At 37.2% G+C, this 20962-nt stretch overlaps 4 protein-coding genes across 11 annotated transcripts; 1 reads left to right on the top strand and 3 right to left on the bottom strand.

The window, feature by feature from the left end:
* Positions 1-263: 263 nt before the first annotated feature.
* On the bottom strand, positions 264-1444 carry LOC119986143 (aspartic proteinase CDR1-like). The gene is made up of 2 exons (XM_038830692.1): positions 1135-1444; positions 264-955 (listed from the first exon to the last, which is right to left on the bottom strand). The coding sequence occupies exons 1-2, from the start codon at positions 1442-1444 to the stop codon at positions 264-266; spliced, it is 1002 nt and encodes a 333-aa protein (XP_038686620.1).
* A 2645-nt stretch (positions 1445-4089) lies between these two features.
* On the bottom strand, positions 4090-5379 carry LOC119986142 (probable aspartic protease At2g35615). Its single transcript, XM_038830691.1, has one exon. It carries the CDS (start codon positions 5377-5379, stop codon positions 4090-4092), a length of 1290 nt encoding a protein of 429 aa, XP_038686619.1.
* A 2763-nt stretch (positions 5380-8142) lies between these two features.
* LOC119985246 (splicing factor, suppressor of white-apricot homolog) lies at positions 8143-13632 on the bottom strand. Of its 8 annotated transcripts, none has more exons than XM_038829476.1 (4): positions 13285-13632; positions 11520-11677; positions 10262-11053; positions 8143-9631 (listed from the first exon to the last, which is right to left on the bottom strand). In XM_038829476.1, exons 1-4 carry the CDS (start codon positions 13544-13546, stop codon positions 8273-8275), a joined length of 2571 nt encoding a protein of 856 aa, XP_038685404.1. In that variant the 5' UTR covers positions 13547-13632; the 3' UTR covers positions 8143-8272. The 8 variants fall into 8 exon arrangements, with proteins under 8 accessions (XP_038685404.1, XP_038685409.1, XP_038685410.1 ...); XM_038829481.1 differs by adding an exon at positions 11283-11381 and having other exon boundaries at positions 11520-13427; XM_038829482.1 differs by adding an exon at positions 11283-11375 and having other exon boundaries at positions 11520-13427.
* A 3700-nt stretch (positions 13633-17332) lies between these two features.
* LOC119985115 (stigma-specific STIG1-like protein 3) lies at positions 17333-17821 on the top strand. The gene has a single exon (XM_038829292.1). It carries the CDS (start codon positions 17333-17335, stop codon positions 17819-17821), a length of 489 nt encoding a protein of 162 aa, XP_038685220.1.
* The last annotated feature ends 3141 nt before the right edge of the window (positions 17822-20962 follow it).

The raw sequence follows: 20962 nt of genomic DNA, 5'->3' as shown, positions 1-20962 counted from the left end.
GTTGTGTCAATTTTTGTTCATTGCATTGTTTGCATGTTGATTGACTAAGTGTTTAATTGTTTCCTAAACTATTTTGGTCATTGCAAGACCATGCATTAAAACTGATTTTCTGCCCTTGTGTGTTGATAATTTGCTTGAGGTTGATAATTGCATTAGTGGAGGTTTCTTTGTTAATTGTCATTAATTTGTTTAAATTGAAAAAGGGATTCCAATTGGAATTTGGGGACACAATTCACCCCCCCTCTTGTGTTAAACTCGATCCGTCAGTAGTCACCACAAGGCTCAAGCAATGTTGTAGGATTGACATGAAAATCTGCAAATGAAGCTTTGTGTGCCGTTGCGAAATGAAATACAATCTTTGGGAGACGATCCATATTCTTTGGGATCTCACTTTTGAGGAAGCAAGCAACGCCGCCATTCTTATATTCGGTTGCCGATATGCCACCGGCTTGTTCTACAAACTTGGCTATCACTTTACCATGTACAATTGGATGCAACGATGTTAGGGACGTTTGAATATCGACTACCATTTGATGATCCATTGATCTCTGTATCTCTATCTTCTCATTATTAACGCTAATGGTTTTAAGGTTGGGGTAGTAGTGGGGATGGGGATGACTGTAAGTGAGTTTAGCTTTATATTCTACGTCGGTGTTGTACAATTTTAATTCCTCTCCGAATTTAATCTTACTAGGAGTACAATATTCGGACTTCTTAAGCAAGCAGTAGGAGAATTTCTTACCAACTTTTTTCCCCAGTTGAGAAACCATTGATAATTCCCCTTGTCCAAGACCAACGACACCTTGAACACCTTCTTTAAATTTACCTTTATGTGCGTCATCGCATCCAAACGCTATACCGGGAAACTGTCTATCTTTGTTGTCAAGGAGTTTAAAGTAGAATTTCTCAGTAGCCAACACTCCAGAGGATGAGAATCCATTGCTGCTGGGTTGATCTTGGTATAGACACACATTTGACTATTTGATTCTCCGCTCTTAGTTTGTTGTAGAGCGCTGCAATTCTTTGTGCCCTAGGAGATTACATCATAGGTATTCGAAGATTTTGGATTATAAAGTGCTGGATTTTCATTCCTGCAGTTGGTACAAGGGCCACATCGTACCCAAATAAAGTCACTTGTCATATCTGGTATAACAAGTCGTTCCGTGGTGTCACTTATAGCGAAGCTCATGAAATAGTCACCGACAGATAAATCGGATATAACAAATTTTGCATCAATAGACATAGATGAATTGAAGTGATTGAGGGAACGCATAGCGGCTTTTGATGAAACTTCTGACTCGGACATGGATTGGTTATAAAACGGAGATAGCTTTGAATCATGATGAATTAGATCAAGGCTCAACGAATGCATTTCTCCTTCAATTGGATGCAAAATAAAAGTGTTGAACAAAACAAGAATCGAGATGAGAATCAAGTGATGCATTGCTGAAGCAAATGGAAGGCAGAAGGAGGAAAGATTAATGTGATGTTGTGTTTACTTAGTGTTGTTTTCATGTATATATATATATATATATAGGTGGAGAAGTCATTTGTCTCCAAAAAATTCTTACACAAGAAGAAAAGACACCTATGAAAAACATCAAGACCTAGGACACTTGGACACGTTTTGTTCTTATTCTATTGAATTAAACATTTTGAGCCGAAAGTGTAAGTTAGACTAGATTTTGTGCTACAGATTGAATAAAAGTAGCCCCTAATAAATCTTAACACAACTAGACAACTTCACAAATCAAATTAATTAAATTATCGGAATTATGTATTAATTAAATTAATGTATCAAGTTCAAGATTTTATATACTATGCATTTTCCGTTTTTATTTTTCGGAAATTAAACAGAAAGCAACCCTGAAAATTTTATCTATTTTAGAAAATACGAGAAACAAAAAATCACTTGAAAACAGCTAGAAAACAGAAAAATGAAAGGGGAAAAAACTCTAAAAAAAATAGAAAACATGAGAAACAGAAAAAATAAATGAACCAAACGAATCCTAAACATCATATTTTTCAAGACCCCTTATTTTTCATAGACCCCTTATTCATCAAGGTTGATATCTTCATATTGTTTTAAATGGCTTTGATAATTGAGTCATTCAGCCAAAAAATACTTCATTCTTAAGAATTATAGTTTACTTTAATATCCGTATATGTATAATGAATTTTAATTTCCGTACGTATAAATATCATGAATTTGTATTTACTTCCGAGCCGTTCTTAAGATGTTGTTCTCGTGCCCTCCTCCAAATCCCTGCTTTTACTTTAGCGCAGGTGCAAATCTGCCTTACCAGCTACAAGTACATATATATTAAGCTAGGGGATGGCACAGGAACGGCATCCTAAGAACGACATGCCAGTAAAAGACACGTCATCACCTCGCAACAAAAATAAAAAAAAATGGGAGAAAAACAAGAAAATTGTTTTAAACACAACATCTAGAAGCAATTAATCAGAACAATATTGCCGAAAGTGTATAGATGAAACAGCATCTCCATTAAATCTTAATACAACATGACAACTCGCAGACCAAATCGAATCAGTAAGGAAAAAAAAAATTACATGGAAATTTTCCATTCTTGAAAATTAAATTTATGATGATATATGTCTGAAGCATAATTAATTAATCCATGGAAAAGCCCTAGTAAAATGACAGTGATAATAATATACGTACTTGTTTACCATGTATTACTATGATAAACTATATGTATGGAGGAGCTGTAACTTGTGCTGGGACAAGTTTCTCATTAGTCATCACAATAGGTTTGCACCAGGGGTCGATACTAACCCCGTGCCTATTTGTTATAGTGATGAATGAATTCACAAGACATATCCAAGGTGGAATGCATTGGTTCATATTGTTTGCGGATGATATAGTTTTAATGGCTAAGTTAATATAAAAGTTATAAACTCAAATTCAAGATATGGAGGCAAATCTTAGAGTTTAAAGGATTTTAATTAAGTAGGACTAAAACATAATATGAAATGTAGGTTTAGTTTAAGAGCCAACAAGTGGTCCGATAAACGATAGAATTAGATGGAGGAAAGTAATGAGGATTAAGGTTTTTAAATATTTTTGCTCATTTTTCCAAAATATAGGAGACATTAGTGAAGATGTAGCTACTATGGTTAAGAACAAGTGGATAAAATGGATAAGTGCATCCGATATTTTATGTAAAAATCGAATGATTCTTTTAAGGTTTAAAACTCTATAGGTTAGTTATACGACTCGCAATGATGTATTTATCCTGAGCGTTGGGATATTAAGAGACAACACATCAAAAAAAATACATTTAACATAAATGCGACTGATTCGTTGGATGACATGTCCTTGGAGGGACAGAGAAATGTTTACAAGATCTGGTGCACTCGATGACTCGAGGCAGTTAAGCCATGGAAATAACCCAAGCTATGTTCCGTCGCCCCAAACACATCATATACATTGTCATTTGGATATCCTCTATGGGTCTAAATTTGGGTAATCAGACCCACTTGCACAGAAGATTAATTTTCTTCCGATGACAGTGTATAATTATTCCGGCATGCCAGCAAAACATATGGTAATTTCATATACGAACTCGATAGCTCGGAATCGAACACAAGACTTTCTAGGAGGGAAGTCTCGCTCCTAATCAACGCTAAGAACTAATTACCATAAACCCCATGTATATAGATATGTATTTGAGAGGAAGAATAAAACAACCAAAATCCTGAAAGGTGTACTATCATTTATTTTTCATAACACCCATATATGAGGTTTGGGCAAACTAAGGCATACATGATATACCTCGTATTATTATACCACATATATATATATATATATATATATTCTCTTATGCGCATGTCCGCAACTTAATAACTTGCGCACCCCACTTTTTAAGTATTTTCAAAAGTGAAATGACAAATGGTGCCCACTACTTTGAGTCTCATATGTTTCAAATCAATGATGAGATTGAGGTGCATAAGTTAATATAACTTGCGGATGTCTTTATTTTGCAAATACAATATAAAAAACACACTTTATCTTCTTATTGGATTCACGCATAGTAGCAGTACTGAAGAATTCCCAGCATGGCATTACCCTAAATTTTCTTCGCAACTAGTTTCAATAAAAGTGACTTTGTTCTTCCCGGCCTCATACTCCACCCGAAAGTCTTTCTGTGCTGCGCTCCCAAGAACAGAACGACCATGAGCATGAGTGCTTCGGATTATCAGCATACAGAGTTTAGCACCAAGATTTTGAAATGTGTGAGAAGGTGTCAAAGTAAGATCTGAACCAGAAAGAAAATTTGTACTAGCAAACTTGAATATCATATCGGGGATCGCTACGCCGGAGATATCTTTGTTCTTATAGCAAAGGCTGTACTTTCCAGTTGGATCTTCTACTGGTTTTATCTCATCACCAATCACTTCTCGTAAACTAGCGATTAGACTATCGTATATGCGCCAATGCAATTTTGTCACAGTTGTCCCAATATCGAGTACCATATCACGATTCAGTTCAGATACCTCAAGTTTCTTACCCTTAATGCGAATTTCTTTGAGGTTAAGGACATACAAGGAAGAAGATGAATCAGGCTGTGTAAAAAGCTTGAGTGTAGATGTTTTCTTCTGGATTGGTGGTTGTGGTCCGAATTTAAGCTTAGTAATTGTATTCATGTGATTCTTACGCAAGCAATACGAGAATTTTCCACTAATCTTAGATCCCAGTTGAGAAACCAGGGACAAATCCCCTCGTCCAAGCCCAACCACGCCTTGAACATCCATGGAGACGATCATCGCATTGTCCGTTCCGCATCCAAAAACTATTTTTTGGTAAGGTTGAGGTTTGTAATCTGGGGATTGCAAGTAGAAGGTCTCGGTGCTCAACACTCCAGATGTAATTTTATGCTCGCTAGATTTGTATCTTTTATACAGACACTCGCCTTTTCGTTCCCCACGCTTAATACGTCCTAGAGCCTTGCAAAAGTGTGATTCAAAGGGAACTCGTTTGTACGTTGAGCCACCCGGTTTAAAGTAGGGTTTATTTTGAGGGTAGCAACCATCACAAGGATCACATTGTATCCAAATTAGGTCACTAATCATACTTGCTATAGCAACAACTTCATATGACTCACTTATTTGAATCTTCATGAGATACTCTCCCGATTGGTGGCTCATCTCGGACTGAACATATTTCGAATCAATATACATAGAAGAATCGAAGTGATTGACTCCATTGATGACGGAATTGTTGTAAAGTGGGGATAATGTCGAGTCGCGATGAATAAGGTCAATGCTGAATGAAGAGTTTCTTTGAGCATTGATTGCAAATAAAAGTAATGCATTGAACAAAACGAAAATGAAGAGAAAGATCAAACCATCCATTGTTGAAGCAAATGGAAGGGTAGAAGGAGGGATGATATTGAGATGTTCTTGTTATTTATTTGTGTTGTAAGTCCCACATATATATAGTAGTACTAGATGTTATAGATGGAAAGTTATTCATCTCTAACAACTTTTAACACAAGATACATGTGAAGAACTAAAGCAATTGGAATTCTGGTTCCCGTGCCGTCCTCTAAATCCCTGCTTTTACTTTAGTGCAGGTCAAAATATTCCTTACAAGCTACAAGTACATACATATACATTAAAAAGGGAGTGGGACGGGAACGGCATGTTAAGAACGATATGCCAGTAAAAGACACACCATCACCTCGTTAAAACAAAAGGGGGGGGGGAAACAAGAAAAGACACCTGTGAAATACATCAAAACTTATAGCAGTTGTGTTGTTTGGAAATAGCGTAGATTTCAAATTTAATCGTTGGAATCATATCATGAGTTGGACACCTCTTGTGCTTATTCTATTGAATTAAACATTTTAGTTAGCATAATATTGAGCCGAAAGTGTAAGTTAGACTACATTTTGTGCTACAGATTGACAGATTGAATAAAAGTAGCCCCTAATAAATCTTAACACAACTACACAACTACACAAATCAAATTAATCAAATTATCGGAATTATGTATTAATTAAATTAATGTATCAAGTTCGAGCTTTTATATATTATGCATTTTTTGTTTTCATTTTTCGGAAATTAAACAGAAAACAACCCTGAAAATTTATCTATTTTAGAAAATACGATAAACAAAAAATCACTTGAAAACAGTTAGAAAACAGAAAAATGAACGGAAAAAAACTCTAAAAAAATAAAAAAACACGAGAAACAGAAAAAAGAAACGAACCAAACGAATCCTAAACATTCCCGAAGCAATGAGACTCTTCCATAGACCCCTTATTTTTCAAGGTTGACATCTTCATGATATTGTTTTAAATGGCTTTGATAATTGAGTCATTCAGCCAAAAACTATTTCATTCTTAAGAATTATAGTTTACTTTAATTTCCGTATATATATAATGAATTTTAATTTCCGTACGTGTGTGTATATATATATATAATGAATTTGTATTTAATTCCGAGCCGTTCTTAAGATGTTATTCTCGTGCCGTCCTCCAAATCCCTACTTTTACTTTAGTGCATATCCAAATATGCCTTACCAGCTACAAGTACATATATATTAAGCTTGGGGATGGCACAGGAACGGCATCCTAAGAATAACATGACAGTAAAAGACACGTCATCACCTCGTTAAAAAAAATAAAGAAAAGGGGGAGAAAAACAAGAAAAATGTTTTAAACACAACATCTATAAGCAATTAATCAGAACAATATTGCTGAAAGTGTGTAGATGAAACAGCATCTCCATTAAATCTTAATACAACATGACAACTCGCAGACCAAATCGAATCGGTAAGAAAAAAAAAATACATTGAAATTTTCCATTCTTGAAAATTAAAGTTATGATGATATATGTCTGAAGCATAATTAATTAATCCATGGAAAAGCCCTAGTAAAATGACAGTGATAATAATATACGTACTTGTTTAATTACCATGTATTATTATGATAAACGATATGAATGAAGGAGTTGTAACTAGTGTTGGGATAATTTCTCATCAGTCATCACAATAGGTTTGCATCAGGGGTCGATACTTACCCCGTGCCTATTTGTTATAGCGATGAATGAATTCACAAAGACATATCCAAGGTGGAATACATTGGTTCATATTGTTTGTAGATGATATAGTTCCAAAAAAAAATACACTTAACATAAATGAAAATGATTCGTTGGATGCGTGGTCACAGCAAAAAAGATAGGATAACAAGTGAGATATTAAATTTAATGTAGGAGTTTCTAAAAAACTGTTTAAATTGTATGAGCACGTAAATGAATAACGGAAAACAATACATGTAGTGAATTTTCGTCTATGTTCCCGACTCCAAATTTTTGGAAATTCCAATACTTGGATGATGATTTACCATGTTCAACCTCATATATCTTGCTGTGAAATGACATGTCCTTGGAGGGTGATGAGAACCACACCGGCCCACAGCCACAGAGACCAACCCCCTTGCCAACCAAAGCCCAACCGACGCCCTTACGGGCCGGCTGTAACCAAGGCCCATGGGCTGAATCCCATGAAAACCTTGGCTGGTAGGTTGAGAGGACCCTGCGCTTATAAGCTAGGTTTGGTCCTCCTATTTTTCCGATGTGGGATCTCAACATTCCTTCCCCCTTGGGGGCCGACGTCCACGGCGGCTACGCTCGCCTGGCGGCTGCACTCGCCTGGCGGCTACGCTCGCCCTTCAGACGGCAGCCCTCTCCCGGACGGTAGCCCTTTCCCGGACGGTAGCCCTTTCCCGGGCGGCAGCCCTCTCCGCCAACGGACACTCTCAACGAGAGCACCAATGATGAGAACCACACCGGTCCACAGCCACAGAGACCAACCCCCTTGCCAACCAAAGCCCAACCGACGCCCTTACGGGCCGGTGTAACCAAGGCCCATGGGCTGAATCCCATGAAAACCTTGGCTGGTAGGTTGAGAGGACCCTGCGCTTATAAGCTAGGTTTGGTCCTCCTATTTTTCCGATGTGGGATCTCAACAGAGGGACAGAGAAATGTTTACAGGATCTGGTGCACTCGAGGCAGTTGAGCCATGGAAATGACCCAAGCTATGTTCCCCCGCCCCTAACACATCAATATACATTGTATTATATGTATAGATGTGCATAAAGGAGTCCATGTTTCTGGAAAAACAATCATTACCATATTAAATTTGAATGCATAAGCTGGACATACGGGATCATTTGGACAATATTATTATTGTCATGACTTAACATTACCAAAAAGAAAAAAGAACCAAGTTTTCTGATACTGTTTACAAGGTTGCCATAAGCATGGCCCGGATTTTTGCCCTAAGTTCATCGGAGGGTTCAGGAGTTCTGGAGGGCTGAGATGGTGTCCTCCGTACATCTTGATACATTTTCGATATATCGACTGAAGCTTCCCTACTTGCATTACCACCCTCACTGGCTTTTGATTGATCAGATTTTGTATAGATCTCTCCTTCCTCCAGTTCCACTTCTCCTTCAAGTTTAGATTTCTTCCCATTCTTATTAATAGATCCGCTTTGCTTTCGATCCTCGTCACCAGATGAGATGGTGCACTTGTGGTGATGCTTCGAACGCCAATGCTCATCTTCTGATGAACTATTATCACAGCGCTTGTGACGTCGAGAATGCCGAAGCTCGTCCTCAGAGCTGCTGTCATGCTTGTGCCGATGACGAGAATGCCTATCCTTGGAGGAATGTCTCTTCCTATGCTTATGCCTGTCCCTACTGCGATGCGAGGAACGATGGGATCGTCGTTTCTTCCCAGAGCGCTTGCGATCCCGTCCTCCGGTCTCTTCTTCCTCTTCTCTTTCCTCTTCTTTTGTCTCCCCTTCTTCCTCATCGTCATGTATTTTAGATCTTGAACGGTAGCTCCTCTTTGAGCGTCGTTCATTACAATCAGTAGAGTCCTTTTCAAACAAGTCCACTTTGTTGTTAGTCTCAACATATAACGGAACTGTACTAGCTTCTCTCTCTTTGCCAGCAAAATTTACAACCTCGGCAAGTGAGCCAGATGCGCCTGATTCTAATGGTTCCACAGACAAGCCGCGCAATTGTTCAGGTTTTGATGTTGCAGCTCCACTTTTTATCATAGCTGAAAACATCTTAGCACGTTTCAATCTCTCAGCCTTCAATTTCTGCTCTTTAGTTAAATTTGCTTCAGAAGAGTCCGCCTCACTAGCAGCAGCAACAGCTACTGTCTTGGCAATGGCCTTAGCTACAGGGACAGAAACACTAGATTCCCCATCCTGGCCCAGCTCTTGGATAGACACCTCCCCACCCTCACTGCTGGGGCCTTGACTAATACCATTAAGTGCATTTTTTGATAAGATACCTAAATCTGGATACTTAATACCTTTTGTGGCAGCCCGAAGAATAGCAGCTGCTGCAGCTGCATCCACACTAACTCCTTGTGCCGGCTCGGTGGCTTTAGAAGGTGCATCCTGTCCATCCTTCTTGGACTTGCCAATTACCATCTTAAACTTCTCTTTCCTGTCAGAATCATATGGTATATCAGATCCTATGGACAGAGGATCACTTTCTTTCATCATAGCAGTTTTCTTCTCTCCCCCATGACGCATGGACTCACGCTTCCCAGAAACAATCCCCTTGCCGGGTAACCTTGACTGAAACAAAAGAGCCAATAGAACATCAGCGAGTGAAGGCATAGTTATAATGAAAGCCGATGGGGAAAATATGAATGTTATAAACTCAACAGCGAAAAACAATTAACAAACACAATCCCGAAAGAGGAGATGAAAAAGTATCAACATAAATTAGAGTTCAAAAAAGAAATTGACAGAATAAATGTCTCCAATACATCTTAAGTCTTAACACTTTGCGAAAACTAAACAAACAAATATATTTATTAAGAATAAAATTACATCAAAACCCTTTAACTTCATGATACAAGAGTATAAATTAATTTCTAGCTCAGATTAGGGGACAGCGTTAAAGAAGTTACAAACTACTACATCAATCAGTTTTTAATCCTGGCATATTAACTAAATACATGGTATCATCAGTAAAAAGAGACTAAAAACTTATCATCTACTTCAAGCACATAATCTATCAAAAAGTATGATAAGATGGCATGTCTGGACCAAGAAACAGCATCATAACCACATAGAAGCACTGATATCATATCATATCCGTAACCACCTTCTTCTTTAAACGATATTGCGTACTAAGATATTTAAAATTTCCTACAAAGAGATGGCACAAACGGCAGCCACAACAAATTTTAAAAGACGCACCTCTTGAGACTTTTGCAAAACTTTTAGATAGTAAGGGTGATATTGGTTGGATGGCAGAAGAAACGGGAATCTCCCATGTTCAATATCCTGCTGAACAAGAATTGCCTCAAATTCTCTCCCATTTTTCATAATGAACTCAACAATTTTATCAACCACTCTCTTCATTTCAGATGGCGGCTCCAAAATATGTACGTCAACCTTCAAAGGTGAGCCAGAACCTTGTATATTATCTGCCGCAGACAAATGTAAACCAACTGCATCACCTTCTTTCTTCATCCCACTAGTGCTCCCAGATTTAACTGCACTAATTGATCGGTTTCTTTTGATGAAATGAGCCTTATCTTTCAAAGGAGGATGATTCTTCAAAACCGCATCGTCCTTTCCAGTAACATCCACAGAAGAAGAAGATTCTCTCTGTTCTGGTTCATGAGCAGCAGTAACAGAAACAGTATCAACAGCCCCCCCACTTGCATCTCTTTTAAGTTCACTGGCATCTTCAGTTTGACCGTCCTCATCTTCACCAGATCCATACACAGATCCAAGCAAAGACAATGCTCCACCACCCGCTTTGTTCTCTTCCTCTAGAGATGCGCCATCACCATCAGACTTCAGAAGCTCTTGGTGATCAACAAGAAACCTGAAGTATGGATGAAGCTGATGATCAGGCATCAAGAAACCAAATGTTGGGTTGTCTCCCTGTTTCACCCTCAAAACAATTTCCGACTGCCCACCATGTTTGCTCACAAACATTGCGGTCCTTGCAATAATCTGATGTAACTTCTCTGTTGGAGGCTGAAAAAAAAAACAAAAAACAAAAAAAAGAGTCTTATCATTGTGAAATTTGGTACTTGCAGAAGACAAAAGGTACAGAAATCTTACTAAAAATCACAAAATCTCACATATATATGGATAAACATAAAGATCAAGAAATAGAACTCCATGCAGATATATATCAACCCAATTTTCTCTAGGGTGACTCAGTTCCAGAAAAAGTAGCGGATTTCTATCACTCTAATCCCACCTGCACAGCCACTTTGTCATGACATCAAAAGGAAACCAGGTGCCTGTCAATGGCAACCTTAGGTCACAAGAACTCCATGCATGCCCCGAGCATCTGAAACTTAGACATGGTAAGCCTTAGAATAACACATGCACCTTAGACAGCTATCTCTGGGCCACATTGGATCAGCATCAATCATAATCATATCTTCATTATACAAAACACACAAGGTAAAGAGTGGAAGGAATGTATACTTACTAGGTGTTGAAGTAAATCTTCAGGGACATAGAAAGATGGGCGAAAACCACACTCAGCATCATCACTCTTTTCAACTGTAGATTCAATGGGATTTCCATATGAAAAGGGAACATAATGATAACCGCCAGAATTCTCCAAAATTTCACCATTATCCAAATCTACACATGCAAACAAAGAGATACGAAATAGTTTTGCATCAGACTAATTGAAATGGTTTCCCAAACAAATAAGATATCATCCATTCTGATTCTCTTTGACAAGAAAATAAAGAAACAGCAAAGTGAGGAAAGGAAAATCTTACTTGTCTCTTTGATAGATGAAACTTGGAAAACTATATTTGTTCCTGCAAACTTGATATAAGTAAAGAGAAATTCACGAAAACTAAAAGCTATGCACCCCCATTATTCTGCTCACTATTGTGTTAAAGCATAATTGTGCATTTTTATCTTTTAACTTTTTATTTTTCGATAAAAAGTACAATTGAGCATTAAAAAGGTTCTACAATAGATTCTATTAATGAGGTCCTTGCCAATAATTGATACCTTATTACTCCATTCACCTTCTTAACATTATTCATGATCTAGGGAAAACATAAAATATAAATATCTTTAATGAGGCAAGATATGCAACACTACTAATGAATCTAAGAAATGCTGCTTCTAATTAGAAGGCCAAACTGTCACAATAAGGTCTGAAAAATGTTTTTGTGGTTTAAACTCAAGAGATGCTAAGGTTGCACTAGCACAAAAGCAACCCTTCAACATTTGGCATTTCTATCCTTTCAAAAGTGAGGCAAAAAAGCCATTTGAGCTAGCTTTACACCCAAAAGGCAAATGCAATACTTAAAAGCACGAAGTGGCCAAAGCTCATGCTCACTAGATCACCAACCATTTCTAAGACAGGTATGTAAAATTCAAGATTCATGCATACATTTACAGAAGTAAGTTTTCCAATACCATCCTGACTTCCGCATTATGCCAACTAACCCTACATTCCTCTTTCACAATCCAAAAAAAAAAATACACAAACAATTCAGTAGGAAGTAATTTTACGAAAATTGGCACATCTGTCTAACTTCTAAGGAGAAAGAAAGACCGAAGACGGCATGCACTTAGAATAATTATGGACCGCCAAAGCCATGGAAACCATACCAATAATTTTCGCTTTCAAAATTATAGAATGTGACCCAAGAGATAAAATTAGCATTGGACCATGTTACACTACTCTGTCCTTCAACAGAAAGCACAAACAAGATAAAAGAACACTAACAATCAAAATTCGCCTCTTTATACAAACTACAAACTCAAGATTCATTAATAAAAACAACACATGCTAATCCATACATATCATTGGAAAATCCATCCTCGCGTTCTCTCCATACCAAGTCCTTGCATTGTTGATTTCTTTCCAGTTTTTCGGTCAATAAAACCAAATCTTCACACCTTAGACCCAGATACAAGCACATCGAGCATAAAAAACTAAGACTCGGATAAAGTAAAAGCTAAGATTGAAACTTAAACGACTGTGTCAAAGCCAAGGTTCAGATTTAAGAAGAAGAAATCATAAATATAACAAAATAATGAGGATACTGCATATGCATGCACGGATACATACATACAGAGATGCAAAAAAAAATTTAATTGGCTACACAACAGCTATACCACGCAGACGATTAGGACAAAGACAGACATACACAAATATACATATATATTCAAATAATCTTACTTGAAAAAAACAAGGAAATAGTTCTTCAGTTTTAATTTACCTTGTTGATCGGACGGTGAAGGCAAGTCGAGATAACGCTCGTGCTCGAGCTCGGAATGAAGATCAGAGTCCAAAGGTGGCGTCGGAGAGTGTTGCCGGCGGCGGTTTCGCGGAGCTGGAGGGGCGGAGAGGAGGTGGCGAACGTCGTAGCGGTCGATGGAGAGAGAGTTCCATTCCACGAGGGCCTCGTTGGAGTTGACAAACGACGCCGCGGCGTCGTCGTCGAACAGCAGCGCGTGGCGGCTTACCACCTCAAGATCCATGAGACGATTACCGACCGTTCGATATTTAAGAAATCGATCCACAGAGGAGAGAGAGAGTCAGATATCAACCCTAGGGAGGTGGGTATTTCTTATGTCAGGAGGTTTAGACCTGCAACAATCTCAGTAAGCAAACGACGTCGTCGGTCTGTTTTGTTTCTTTAACGCATCGTGTTGGGCAAGTTCGGCTCTGGATCAAGGCCCATTAAACTAATACCAGAAACAATATCCAACCATTGTGGATTGTGGACATTAAGCCCATGTCTCAATTTATGGATCAACTTCCGTCAGCCCGTATGAGATTTTAACCAGCTTCAGAATTGTTGTTCAAGCTCGGCTTATTTAAATCCCCGAGTGTAGGGGTGACAAAACTCTGTCCGTTTCAGATTATATTAAGTTTGAACATAAGTTATATGTTTGAAATCTGGGTCCAAACATAAAAATCTTGTCCGATTTATTTGTACGGATTTAAAACATTCTGGGTTTGGTCAATTAAGTTAGTTCGAAATCTAATCGGATTACAATCTGAACATGTAAATATTTCGTAAGCAAGTACTGTTGTCCGACCCGTAACTGATTTTTTACCATCCCTACCCGAGTGTTGGAGCTGAACTCGAACCCATTCGACTAAATAAGCTCAAGTTTTGATCGTGAGTAACTTCGTCACGCGCGAGTTTTGTTTGATAAGATTTAGATGAATGTAATCATGTGTTCGTTTGCAGAAGTTCAAGAAGAGCTAGCATAACAAACATTCGCACAAACACATCAAACAAACACTTAGATATTGAGCAACTTTTAAAGATTGTTATAAATTCAGATAGTCATGAAATTACTGTATAAATCCAACCTAAACAATTCGAACAGGTATTACGGATGAAGTCAATAGTACATAATATGAAGGGGTCGCCACGGACGAATGTAGGATATCATGTTAAGGTGGACAAAGCAAAGCAGGGGTCCGGAGGCAGCTTAGAAAATATGAAAAATAACACTAAAAATCAAAAAGTAATAATATATATATGTGTGTGTGTGTGATTTACCATGGTTTAGGGCTCTACCTCTATTGCTTCACGAATCACAAACAGAGATTTAGAGCCGCCCTAGATGAGGTAGAAGAGGGGAACGAATGAAGATTGTTGTAGAATATGAATATTTTTGGTCAATAAATCTTATTTTTGGTAGACAAATCCAATAGTCAGTAATAATCTTGGAGGATCCAAAAACTATGAAGTGGGTTTGGCACAAATTCACGGGGTCTTTTTTGTAATTTATTATATACTTGGGGGGTCTTTTCTATGATTTACTATATACTAAGGATTGTTTTTTAAAAATTTGAGAGGTCACCTTGTCCCCTCAAGCCTCAACAACGAGAAGCTTCGCCTCTGAGAGGTATTGTCCGCTTTAGGCCCTAGGCTTACATGATTTTGTCCTTCAAATGATCATCTTAGTTGAGAAGGATTTGATCTTTACTTATAAACTAGCTATATCGATTCCTTACACCTAACCGATATGGGATATAAGTCTTTAACACTCCATTATACTTGTGGACTTAGTTATGCGAGACTCAACTAGTGGACATGTAGCATTTACTTTGATACAATGTTACAAATTTGGATATATGCTCGTGAGAGCACTGCATAAATCCAATTCAAACTACTTGAAAAGATATTTTATGTTTTAAGTCTTATCCACGCATGATTTTGTCTTTAAAAAGGTCCTATTAGTATTAGTTGAGAAGGATTGAATCTTTACCTATAAACCACATCAGTGATTTACACTTAATCAATGTGAGATGTAAGTGTTAACCATAATTTAATTTGTTGAATCACAAAAACCAAAAACATTCAATTATTAAACTCTATATTCTTTGGGAAACAAAAAAATAACTCAAAATCCCAAATGTCAAACACAACATACATTTTTTATAACACAAGAAATTTTAAAAAAAAAATAACCAAAGTCAAAACCACGTCCATGTTATTGTTGCCTTGGCATATGGTGCATGCTCTCTTTCATTGAGCAAATGCTAATTCCACGATATTTCTGTGTTACTCTTGTTTAGAGAGCAAACATTTGCATGTGATGCTACAATCTTGGGAACTAATTAACTTAATCATTACATTAATTGTGTTGATTTATATATTAAAAAAAATTATAAACTGTAAGATTGTGTGCCGACTATAGAAAACAGCTTGGGATTCAAGTTTTTTGTGCTACAAATTAATTAATTAGGTGTTATTTTAATTAACTGTTTTGTTTAAATTTCAGGTTCCAAATCGATCACCTAATGTTTTCTTATCAGTTTTTTTTGTATATTTCGGTGTTTTGATTTTTTTTTACGTTTTTGGGGAAGAAGATAAAATGAGGTGTCATTATTTTATTTTATTTTTGATAAATAAAGAAATATCCAGTCACAAATTTGTAAGGTCACACCAGTTAAAATAATCAATATATTGAGTTTTTTTACGTTGTGACTATCCGGAAGATGAGAAATATGTTCAAGTGGCTAGATAGAAACAAATTTGAATTTTCGATTTATAAGTTGAAACGTTTGAACATTTGATAACTGATTTGAAGCTTGAAAAATCGTTCATTCATGACCAAACCTTGCATCAACCCTACAATCTTGATTACTAATTAATGGTTATTAATTGTGTTGATTAATAATTAAAAAAATTATAAACTGTAAGCGCAAGACTGTGTGCCGACTCTAGAGAACAGCTTGGGATTCAAGGTTTTTGTGGTACAAATTAATTAATTAATTAGGTGTTATTTTAATTTAACTGTTTCGTTTAAATGCCAGATTATGCCCCTTTGCTTCCCCTGACAGCAAGGACTCATCTACCACGCGTACGCCCACGGTTGGCCCTTTTTGGGTGCTGCTCAAGGTGAGTGTCAAAAACTTATGGAAGATGTCAAACATAAGGAAATGCCAAATTTACCCTTTGATTTTGAACAAAAAGACATTTCCTTCCATCATTACACAATTTATATAAATTAATCAAATATTAATTCTAACTAAACTATACTATGCACTAACACTGACATGGGATTTTGCCCAAGTTCAAGTTTTTGTTAGTAAATACGAATGAATTCTCTTGCCTAAACTTGACTATCATTGTAAGATAATGTTCGTTTTCTCAAGTTTAAATCCAAACCCAACACTTCATAGAGCTTCTAGAATCTTTTAAGTTCTCGATTTTTAAAACATGTCTTACTCATGAGCTTATAAATTGTCCATCAAATATTTATTTTAACAATGTGAGATTTTTTCTTTTAACAATTTTAAGGATTACACTTCCACTAGGTTAACACCTCCTTATTAAAATCAATCATAAAATAATTTAGGCAAAATAAAAAAGTTGTTCAAGTACTAATTATGTACTAACAATGTGTATGATCGAGTTAGCGGGGAATGAATTAATTCTTTTAGTCGGAATTCTCAAATTCAACTTTCCTAGCTAATACCCCACTGCTCACTTTTTTTTTTTGCAATTTGGTCGGTCCACAAAGAAGGACATACATTTTGGACTATGTAAATCAAATGAAGTTTCTTTAACAAGTAATTAAAATACTATAGAAGAAAAAAAAAATGACCACAATCTTTGCATCACTATCCCTAGAAGCTAGCTTATGCCACTTTTCCCGCGTCAACTCCCCCTTCACTTCACTATAAATAACCCTAATTAAGTCTACCTCCTCCATTTTTCCCTCACACGATAAACGACCGCACACCCTTCTCTCTCCCCCTCCCCCCCCCCCCATCTCTCTCTCTCTCTCTCTCTATCGATGGGACTCATGAAGATACTACTCTTCATAGCCATAACAATGGCTCTGTCACTCACACTCACCATGCGAAGCATCGAAGAGAAACCTCCATACGATGATACTTCGAACACTTTGCCTACTCTCAAGCACCAAACACAAACACCATTACCATCCTCGTCGTCGAAAAGGGTCAGTCGATTCTTGGCTGAAAATAAGGGCAAGAACCCTAGAGCGGCCGATCATTGCCACAAAGACAACCAGGTGTGTCAAGTTCAAGACGAGCTCGATTACAACAACTATCGAAACGCCACGTGTTGCAACAACAAGTGCGTTGACTTGGGATATGATGACCAAAATTGCGGCGCATGTAAGAAGAAGTGCAAGTTCACCCAGGCTTGTTGCCGTGGGGAGTGCGTGTACTTATCGCTTGATAAAAGGCATTGTGGGGGTTGCCACAACCGATGCCCACTACGGGAGTTTTGTGTTTACGGAATGTGTGAATATGCATAAATATCACAAATACGATTCGATACATTATTACTTGCGATTTATTAATTAATACAATAAAACGACCACATTTTGGTGGCTTCGAAACGCAAATTAAGCCTCTATAATTTACTATATTTAAGTGTAATATCGTTAACAATATAACTTGATTATATGTATAAGTTATTAATGATTAATGTTATTATGTACGGTATTAGCTATAGCTTACACTTTATTTCTAATTTTTGGTTGGAGAGATGGATTAATAGAGTGTGATATTTGTATAAAAGAAGGATGATATTAGTTATTTTATCCTTTTAATGTTTCCAAGTACAAAAATAATTACAAACATAGTTTATTTGAAAGCTCGTCTTGCATATGCACCTGTATATTTGATAAGTTAACTACATGCATATACACACACACATATATATATGGCAGCTGCTTACTTATAAAACAAAAAGGGCCATGGCCTCTATATGCCCCTATGTTTTGAAACGGGAGAGGATGATTCCAACCCTGATCATCAGGGTGATACACACAATCTTTATCACTACAACTAGTGATTCGGGTGTCTCTATACCTCTATGTCAGTGGGCCAGTTTGTTTGATGTCAAAGCAATTTTGCTTCATAAATTAAATTATAAGCTAACAATTAATTGTCAGTATTGAAAGCAAAACCCAGATTTCTTGAAGAAAGAGGTCTAATTAATTAGTCAAAAGGGTTTCTTGCATAGTACAAAAAGTGAAGTCTTGCTCTTAATTATTAATGCTTGATAAGCACAAAGCCTCATCCCTCATGTAATTTCCCTAAGAAGATGCTTAGATTAATGTTCTTTTCTAGAACTATTTGACTTCCCACATATAGTTATTGCACAAATGGGAATCTTTTCAATGCTCAACATACCTCGTGTATTAAACCCAGCTAATATTAATTACTAGAAGGGTAAAGACTTGTAATCTCATATCGCCTGGAGAGTTTCAAGCGATACGATTTATAAGAAAAGTATAAGCATCTCTCATACAATAAGGTTTTTTTCTAAACTTAAATATCATAGGCGACGGCCCAAAAAAATAAAGATGTGCAAGTCGTGTATCCACAGTAAATCGATAAACTCAAAGCAGACAATATTGTTGATGTGACTGGACTAGGATTTTTGATATAATTTCGGAGTGAAGTTTCGGTCCAATTGAATAGGCCTCTACCTGTCCAATTGTTGGGCCTGACATAATTCAGTACACAAGTGCAAGGGAGTGTCATGACTTGTAATCCTACATCGCTTCTAAAGTACCAAGTGATGTCTTAAAGAAAAGCCTAAATATCTCTAATACAATAAGGCCTTTTTTGGGCTTCAGTAGTAAGCGACGACCAAAAAAAATAAAGCCGTGTGGGTCTGATGTATTTATAGTGAATCGGTAAGCTCAAAACAAATAATATTGTTGAATGTTGATGCGAGTGGGCTGAGATTTCTGATATAAAGTTCAATTTTTTTTTTATTAAGTAAGCAGGGAGGGGAACTTGAACATGCATACACGCCGTTAAGTTGAGTTAAACAAAATAATAAATTCGAATTAGATCATATAAACAGCAAATTAGTTTTTTTTTTAATAACAATTTATGGTTTTCATCACCTTTTTCTTGATCTTCTTCTAAATCTTCTTCATGAGCTTGAAGTGGCAATGGTGATGCTAGGGTTAGCAATAGAGCCATAGCAAAAGATTTAATAAGAACTTCATGGTTATATATATGCAAAGGAATTAAGAGCTTTGGAGAGGCACAAACACAATTGTAATGAAGTGAAAGAACTAGAGACTTCTTGTTGTTGGAGAGAATAGTGCAAGAAATTGACCACAGTATAGGTACTGATTGCTGAATGTGGCTGGAGTTACCACAAATGTAGGGAATAAGTTTTGACCATATATACTACTCGGTTAGTTAAATCTTAACCGACAACCAATGTGGGACTTTTATGTTCATAGCACCAGAGTTGATGGCCTCCGAAACTGCTTGGAAGTGCCTCTTCCTTGTAGTAGTCTACTGGACTGCTCACGTTGGTAACGGTAGCTGAAGACTGAAGTTGTTAGTTTCAACGATTTATTGGAGTTTGGCATAAACAATTGTGTTTTGTAATTATTTATGCACTTTCATATCTTAAGAATATGGGCAAATTAATGTAGCATTCTCAAAAGAACTGGCGAGAAGATTTTCGAGAACCGTATTCAAAATATAATGTCTGTTTTGGGATAAAGGCCGGCTTTGTTCTTCTTGGGTTGTTACCATTGATTCTTAGTCCAAAAAAAAGGCATTGGTTGTGTGAGATGTATTGAGTCTTTGGTTATATATCACCCGATTGAGTTATGTCAATCCGACCGTGTGATATAGTCTTAACAAACGCAAGTCATAGAATACTACTGAGACATAAAGTTAACTGTAGTGGCTAAAAATGGATTGGGCCCACTAGCCTCTAAAATCATGAGCCCAATTCCAATACATTTAAGTTGACAGTGAGAGCCCACAAAGGGTTAAAGCCCTCGGCCTACTAATCTTGAAAACATGGGCTCAAGCCCAATACTTTTATCTACTTTGCAGGTCCATCAAGATCAAGGCCCACTAACCGCCCATTTTAGACGTCATGCAGTCTCACACCTATCAGACATCATACCAGCTTACATCACACCTACCGCCCACAGCAAATGTCACACCAACCTGCAAGCTGACATCCGTCTACAACAGATTGTCACAGTCTGACATCTGCCCAATATTACACCAATTAGTAACCAGCCAAGCGCCAGACACCATCTCACTTGTGGCTTGTTCCCACTTATATACTAGCTATAAACTGGTCTCTTAAGTGTGTATGACATGACAGTTCCATCATGACCCCACTTGACAGGTATGATGACCTTAGGTTTGATTATTCTTGCCTTACGGTGTCAGTTAAAGCATGCATATGTATTTTCCATAAAGACATTCCCCTCATATCTCCTTGTAACACGTGGCGGGTCTACACTTCTTCCATACGCCTAACCTGTCTAAACCCTTCCTCTATCACTTTATAGATATGCTATATAGTTTTCCAAACATCACCTTTACCTATCAATTATCCCATTTGTATGAGCCCAAGTTCCTAACACTCCCTTTATCAAATGGTGACATACCATTGA

Source organism: Tripterygium wilfordii, chromosome 19 (genome assembly GCF_013401445.1).
Source record: "Tripterygium wilfordii isolate XIE 37 chromosome 19, ASM1340144v1, whole genome shotgun sequence".
NCBI classification, from domain to species: domain Eukaryota; kingdom Viridiplantae; phylum Streptophyta; class Magnoliopsida; order Celastrales; family Celastraceae; genus Tripterygium; species Tripterygium wilfordii.
Note: the sequence above shows the minus strand (reverse complement) of the source record. Positions and strands in the feature narration are given on the sequence as shown.